The sequence below is a fragment of the Triticum dicoccoides genome, chromosome 7A (assembly GCF_002162155.2).
Source record: "Triticum dicoccoides isolate Atlit2015 ecotype Zavitan chromosome 7A, WEW_v2.0, whole genome shotgun sequence".
NCBI classification, from domain to species: Eukaryota; Viridiplantae; Streptophyta; class Magnoliopsida; order Poales; family Poaceae; genus Triticum; species Triticum dicoccoides.
This window is the reverse complement of record NC_041392.1, coordinates 676692582-676700595: the sequence shown is the minus strand read 5'-3', so window position 1 is coordinate 676700595 and position 8014 is coordinate 676692582. Positions and strand designations below refer to the sequence as shown.

At 42.9% G+C, this 8014-nt stretch overlaps 1 protein-coding gene across 2 annotated transcripts; it reads right to left on the bottom strand.

Annotated features, from left to right (window-relative positions):
- Positions 1 to 1362: 1362 nt before the first annotated feature.
- On the bottom strand, positions 1363 to 6877 carry LOC119332116. 2 transcript variants are annotated; one of them, XM_037605285.1, is made up of 12 exons: positions 6505 to 6877; positions 6308 to 6410; positions 5728 to 6119; positions 4281 to 4747; positions 4004 to 4060; positions 3813 to 3902; positions 3656 to 3727; positions 3213 to 3308; positions 3048 to 3134; positions 2372 to 2461; positions 2214 to 2291; positions 1363 to 1963 (listed from the first exon to the last, which is right to left on the bottom strand). In XM_037605285.1, exons 1-12 carry the CDS (start codon positions 6597 to 6599, stop codon positions 1590 to 1592), a joined length of 2001 nt encoding a protein of 666 aa, XP_037461182.1. In that variant the 5' UTR covers positions 6600 to 6877; the 3' UTR covers positions 1363 to 1589. The 2 variants fall into 2 exon arrangements, with proteins under 2 accessions (XP_037461182.1, XP_037461183.1); XM_037605286.1 differs by lacking the exon at positions 3656 to 3727.
- Positions 6878 to 8014: the final 1137 nt, after the last annotated feature.

The window sequence follows — 8014 nt, the reverse complement described above, 5'->3', positions numbered from 1 at the left end:
GGGCCGGGCGAGTATGCGGGGTCTGTTCTGACCGCAAAATTGGCCCGAACCCGCATACTCGCCGGAATTTCTGCGGGCCGGGCGTTTTGCGGGGTCTGCTAGAGTTGCTCTTACACCCCTCCAGAAGAGGATTGGAGGGGATTTGGGGAGGTTTTGACTTGTAGGGGAGGTTTTCAGGCAAATCCACTTTAATCCCTGCCAAACCCTTTTCAATCCCTCTCAACCGAACACAGTAAAACAAATCTAAATGCAACTCATGCAATGGAAGCACTACTAGTTTTTTTTGAAGGCTTCACAACATGTTCACCTCTCAAGATGAAGGACAAATCCGAAGCGACCCAACAATTAATCGGGGCCATTACAACATCCAGCGAGGGTGGGGAGGAACTGAACAGGGCTACGGGGAGACGGTTCGATTCGGTGGCGTTGCTCGACCCAGCAGGCGTCAGCTCATTGTGTTCGACGCGTCCACGGCCGACTCCTGTTGTATCTTCCCGGCGTCCCTCGATGACGAACCGGTGCTGCGGTAGGCTCACGGCATCAGCCCCCTCGCCTATGCCGCGACGTGCAGTGTGGGGGAGAGTGGCAGGTGTGGCGGCACCCACCGGCGACGGAGACGGTGAAGGCGATGGCGGCGGGGATGCATGGTGAGATGCGATCAGGTGGGGAGAAACTGAACAAGGAGAAAGAGATGGGACTGGTCTAGGGACGAGACTTGCCTGCTCCCTCCCCATGTTCCCATCCGTGCTCCCGTATACGCGGCTTGATTTGATTGGAACAAAATAAGGTCTGACCTCACCCCTTTAAAATCAGGAGAAAAGATGATTAGATTAGAAAGAAAAAAGGAAAAAAGACAGCCGTATCCCTAGTGCCCATGATGACATGGCAGCTGACTGGGCGATGACTAGCCAGTCAACCATTGAAAACCAGTCAAAAAATGGTTTGACATGAAAAGGGTTGGTTTTTTGTCCGGTTTTGTAAGCTCGGGGTTGCAAAACAGACGGTTTTGAAGTTCAGGATTGTACATTAGACTTTGGTGATAGTTCAGATTTGTAATATGGACTTCTCTCTAAATATTCAGTGATGCACATTGTTGGTATTTGTAACTTGTAAGCATGCAAGGTTTGTGTAAGGTGCAAACTGAACTAGAAAAACACAAAAAAGTTATACGTGGACTAAAAAGAAATTGAGGGAGTATTCTCAGTGAATGCTGTGAAGACCTGGATATTTTGGTATCAAACTGAAACCAAAAGGAACCGCAATGTCACCCGCACTAATTTAGAGATAAGAACGGAAGAAATATCAAAACGTAGAATCTTTGCTCGCAACTATCATCCATGCCCCGAAACCCACACGCAACGATGACACGCCAGAAATTAACCCACTGTGTACAACACAACGTTGGGGTTCAATGTCGATGCACTAGCCATGCAGCGCCCATTGCCCACCATTATGGTACATAAGTGCGAATGGTCCGAGATTAGGTGGAAAACTGAGGTTAGTTTAGCATGGTAGTCCATTTTGTTACTGCCGAGGTGGCAAGGCCCCTCGGTAGTTGGAGAAGACGAGCCTCATAGCTCCCATGGCGCTTAAGAACCTGGCGCCATAGCCTGAGTGAAATCCATCTGAGTGCCCTCAGGAGCTGGTGCAGCAGTACGTGGAGCAGGGACAATAGCTCCCCCATCTTGAGTTTGAGGGAGAACCCCGGGCAACTGCAGGTCACCAGAACAATCCATATGCAGCTGGTTGATGCCCCAGTGTTGACTAGGGCCTGCAGAATGCCCTCCCGGATCGGCTGCGACTGCATGGTGGATATGTCCTCCGGCGTAACTGAGATCATCAGGATTGGCCGGATTATCAGCAGAGCAGTCATCGCCTCGAGCTAAGTTGCGCAGAACCTCGGCCAAAGGGCTGTTAAGTAAATCGCTACCAGGATGCCCAATGCAGATCTCAGAGGACGACCCTGCTTCATCACAATTGTCGAGCAAAGAGGAGCTTGGAGTTAGTACATGCATGCAGCGCAAGACCCAAATCCAGATCCGATCTTTTCAAAGAAAACCAAATAAATAAGAGTATAACAACCAGCAGGCTGGAGGTTACTACGGAGTATCAACACAAAGTGACATAAGAGATATGTTTTTATAATTTTCTTCATGTAACGAAATATTGTACATACAACTCAAAAACTAAAAGTACATACTCCTGGTACATACCATTATTTCCCAGCTGAGTGACACCCTGATGAGTAGTAGTGTTCTGTTGCTGTAGAAGTGGGCCGGCTGAAGCGTTTACTGCAAGTGCACATGACATGTTATCATTTAGTTGCACAATGGGGGCATGTGTGGCGTTGAGGCGCTAACACTTTAATTACCTGATGTGTAAGCGTATGTGCTTTGTGATGGGTCCGGCATGACAGCGAAATTACACTGCGTTGGCAGAACACTTTGCTGCTGATCTTTCCCTGTGAGCCAATGACCAGAAAGATGTTTCTGGTTATAGTATCTTTACTCATAAAGATTTGGGGGTTTGGGTTGGTGGTGGCCCGTTCATCCTTAGAGATTAGCACCTCTTAAGTTGTCAAGAAATTAATCACCACAACTATCATGCATTCTATGTAGCATATGTATGCATGTATGCAGATCCTTTAAAAAGTTCTTTTGTTTCACAAAGATCTTTTGATTAGTTGATTTGATTGATGAAAATTTTGAGACGAATTTTTATTTGCATAATCAATGACACAAGCATTCAACCAGCTCAATGCAGTAAAATAACTTCTATAGCAATATATGAGCATTTAATTTCCATAGCAACTGACGAGTATTTCGCTAATATACATTCTGCAGTTGGGGTACTTGGGTGTGGGTAATTTAAGGTTGAGGGGCTAAGCACTAATTATTCTTTCTTACTATATATAATTAGCCAATGAAACTAGGTGGCAAACTGTATCCTTGGCAGGCTAATCTGCATGCTTGATGAATTTTATCCATGCAGAGTAAGAGTATATGCTTCTACGATTTTATTTATGTGATGATACACCTACCACATACCATAATTTTCCACTTGAGTGGTGCCCTGTCGAGTAGCGTATTGCTGCTGTAAATGCCCGATCGGAAATGGTCCCACTGAACCATTTCCTGCAAGTAAACATGAAATATCATTATTTGCATTATGATGGGGTGGATGGGAGGCTCGAAACATGTACACATTCTTACCCGATGTATGACCATATGTTATTTGTGATGGGCTCTGCAGATTGAGGAAATTGGGCATTGGTCGTGCTGATGGAAGGCTATGTCGCGGACCTTGCCCTATAGATGAGCAGAAAACCAGAAATTTGTCCCAGGTTATACATAAGGGGTCTTCAGCAATAAATATTCTTACCCACTCTGGCATGAAACAAGTTTTTTTCCTGGGAAATGGCATAAAACAAGTTGACAGACTTTATTCTTGGCAGAAATAAAAAAACTTCACTTTTGGCAGCCTATAGGTTTGATCAATTTTGTTAATGCAAAATGACAATATGTGGGAAGTCAACTGATGCAGCTAGAGGTGATGTATTCTTGCCGAAAAAAGAATTGGAAATGTGGATATGTTTCTATAATTTCCTTTAGTTGATGACATAGAAATATTCTAGTACATACTCCCTACTACGTACCACGAATTCCCAGATGAGTGGTGCCCTGCTGAGGTACATAATTGACCGGAAGCGGACCAACTGAACCATGTCCTGAATGTGAGCATGAAATGAAATACTATTCCTTTGTGTTCTGAATGGGAGCACAAAGTTCAAGCCTCGAAGCAGTAACTCTTACCAGTTGTCTGATCATATGCTATATGCGATGGGTTCAGCATGCCGACGAAATTTGGCCTTGCTGTTGGAAGACTGTAATGTGGACCTTGCCCTGTTGGTTAGTGGAAAACAAGAAGACCGTTTTATTCAATTGTGTAGGCAAAATATTTTTTCCTATCCTTTTTTCTTCACTTTTTGGACAAGAGCATTTACCGTTTTTATTTTTCACATGTGAAAAGTTATGTCCGGTACTGCTTGCCGAATCACGGTCTGCAAAAAGTTTGGAAGCAAACAAAAGTAAATAATACGAGAACTGAAGTATCAATCCTATATATATGTGATATAAAAATTCAGGGGTAATCCTCCTTTTCGAAAAAAATGTGAGAAATTGTTCTAACATATCTCATGTAGAGGAAAGTAATCATTTGTAAACACTACTAAGAAGTATGTAACCATAATATCATATACCAGGGGGAGGGGGGACAAATACCTTTTTCGGTCTTAGCTTCCTGCACCCGGAAAGTGTCTGATACTCCTTCCAGAACTCTTTCTTTTGTATGTTCCACAATCATCGCTCCAAGCTTAAAATCCTTGCGGTTGGAGTTCTCCATAATAACAACGCCTTTCTGACGACACCTCCCACTATCCAGTTTAAAATTTCCATTCTTCACTAGCTTTTGGTTGATCACTTGTCGCGGTTTCATAATTTTTTGTTCAAATTCATCTTTAGACCAATATCCATGATCACTGAACTCTCCATCAATGACAACTAGCTCAACTGCTGCTGAAGCAAGGTGGTGATCGGGTGCAATTTGTTTGCCACCATCATATAATACTACTTCTATATGATCAGAATCTTCTGTCCGTATAGGTTTTCCTTTGAAAACAATCTGGCTACTCAACTTACATTTAATTTTCAGTTGAAAACTTGTTGTATGGCTTTTATTCGGGTGAGATCTGCAACAGAATATACACGAAGAGATAAATAATCAACTACTGTCATGCTAGGTACGAGCAGCGTGAGTAATATCTTAACAATGAAGTTATGCATGGTTGATCCTGTTCACAATACTAGGTCTTCCATAGATATAAAACTATATATGTAAAGTAGGATAGACCAGTGATCTTGACAGCTTTTGATATGGTGTGGTTGCCTATTTCACTTGTGGAACCTCTGCTTTCTAATGGTGGGTTGTAGTGGCACTAAGGCCTTATAGAATACTGGTGCCATAATATGATAATAAAAAACATGGCAGATGAGGCACACAAATCATCTACTTGCCATTTCCATGGCAGAACAAGAAATCATCTTTAGTAATGGTCCATGTAATGTGGCCCATTAGCCAAATTGTAACTTGCCATCGTTGGTCAGAACTATGCCAAAAGGTGCTTTTGCCAAAAGAAAAAGAACTGGAGTAGTAGTGACTAACAAGGTGCTGGTAACAGCCAAGGTTGTTTGAATTAAAAATAGTCAATCAGTACTAAACAATCATTACTACCAAACATGATTTATTTATTTTTTACCAATACCACACCACTCGTTAGGCTAACGAAACTAATACACTCTCACTAAAGCTAAATCACACAGAAGATTTGACGTCTGCAAGTGAATGATTAGTCACATGATTGAGACAGAATCACAACCCACCACGCAACTTGAAAAGGAACTGGCCGACGCACAAACAAATGAATTAAATATGGAGGAACTACTTTCTGTCACGTCAAGAGTGTACTCCATTTCATCTGGACCAGGCGGCCCATTGGCAAACAGCCAACATATGTTCCAATCAATACGCCTACGTTTTACTGTTTTAGGTTGCACCATTTTTAAATCACTTCAAGAACTTGTTATTAACTGTAAAATCGTTTTGTGGGCGTCATGACCTTTTTGAGCATAGTAGTTCAACTAATCAATCATAGTCAAGGAAACGTAATACCTGAGAGACCGAGATTCATTGCAAGGATGTACTTTTGCATATACTTCTTTTTGCTTCTGTTCTTGGATCCCTGATTCGGGCTCTTCCTTCACTTCTTCTAGCTCTTTCTTGAAATCCTCCTTGAACACGCTGAAATATTGCTTACTTTTGTTCTCAACAGTTTCCTCAAGCTTTTGTATATCTTGCCCGAATTCTAACTTCAGCTCTTCCTTAGCTCTCTTGAAAGCTTCCTTGAACTCGCTTATCAGCTCTGTCTTTAGATCTTCCTTAATTTGTTTGTTTATCCGCTCTTTCTTGTGAAGTTCCTCGCTTTTGTTCCTTTTCACCTTTTCCTGAAGCTTTTTAACCTTTTTCTCAAGGCTTTGGACTCGTTCATCTGTGTTCACTTTAACCTGCCAAAAGAAACAAATGCAACGGTGCACATAGTTCCTAATCAAATAGGTTGAAAATTCCAATTATGCATGTGCTCCATCTCATAACCAATTTGAAGAAAGAGAGACTAGATCAACAAGAGTTATTCCCCTAATTATTTCACCAAACCAGGTTTCGAATGTCACTCTGGTTGAATCAATATGCCTACCTGTATGATGTCTTTAAACTGGGTTAGCACGTCACAGATGGAAGAAGGCAAGGCAACCGAAGACCCTTCCAGAGGCGTCTCATCTCTTGTTATGCTTGTGTTCCTAAAAAAAGCAAGAACAAAATGAAGAACCAAACTAAGATTAATCAGATGTACATGTTTGTGCATTCTGTTATGAAATAAGATGAACAACTCACCTGTTGTGCTCATGCTTTCTCTTCTTTCCCATGGCGACGTCCCTGTGACCAAGCTTGCTAGGTGCTCTTCGTTCTCTCGTTAGAAAGCGCAGCATATGAGAACGCAAGACACAGGAAATCAATGGGTTCTCTTTTGAGATACCTCATAACCGTGTGAACCACCCAATGATCGGCTCTGGAGTTGTCTTCAACCTCTCGCTCGTGTGCCGCTCTGCCAAATCTAGTCGGCACCACACCGCGATCGACTCCTGAGGGTCGTCTCCGCGGCAGGCCACACAGCGTCACCCTCCGCTCGCAGCCCCGTCGCCGCCGCCAGCCCCTCCCCTCCGGCTTGCCGCTGCAGGTTTCTTTGCTGGGGAGTGAGGAGTGAAGTAGTTAGTGAGTGCTACTTTCTTTCCTGGGGAGTGAGGACAGAGGAGGGAAGTAGTGATATATACTCACCTTTTTCCTATGATAAAGCAGGCCGCCAGGGGAAAGTATACTCGTCTGCTCGCAAAGACGCCTCCTCAGGCTTCATGATTCAAACCCACCATGCATGTGGACATCTGGGATAGCGATATGCTATCTCTAACGCCTACGGGAGGACGTATCCACTGCAAGGGAACAATCTGTGCACCAGTGCTATTTTTGAAGCACTCGGACCCAGGCTGGCCACACCGGCCCACACGCCGCAGGCCAACCCTGTAGGTGCACAACGTTTTGTTTGGCGACGCCCCGGTCCAGGCCGAATTCACTGTTTTCACCCCTTTTTCTAAACTTAAGAACGACTTGGCCCTGATTCGGAAAAAAAATCATAATCTAACCATTTTCCTATCATCGCGGTCCTTGGCGATAGGGTTATACACTTTATCTTAAAATCAGTGGCTAGAACTTAACTAAACTTAGTTGCGCCGTCATGGTCTGTTCGACGTGAAAAATACACTAATAATAAGGTCCCTCACAATGCTCCACCTTATACAGCTGCTAAATCTGTCGTCATGTAGGCAAAAAAGATAATATGGCAAGGTAATTAAAAAGAGAGAGATGAATGTGGTGACCCCAGGAAGAAGGACCTAGGGAAAACACTTAGGCCTCCTTTGGTTCATAGGATAGACATTTTATAGGAATAGAAAAATCATAGGAAGTGAGATGACATACATCTCAATTCCTGTAAAGAAAAAGATGTCATTTGATGCATAGGATATAAAGTTTTCTATTAAGTCTAGGTTAATGTTTTTTTCCTCCAAAATGTGAAGGATTCATTCCTATCCTATATAGGAATAGGAATCCATTCCTACAAACCAAAGGGCTTCAAAAAAAAAATCCTTTACAAATCCTATCCTATAAAATTCCTACAAACCAAAGGAGGCCTAAATGGAATCCATCAATGCATGGATAACTTTAGTTGCTAGTAAATCATTAAATAAAGGATGCTTAGCTACAACAAGTTAAGCACCTTTGCATTGAGGTTGCTTGTAATGGGAAGTATCATATATTCGTATGATATTAGTGTATGATACTACTTTCCTTA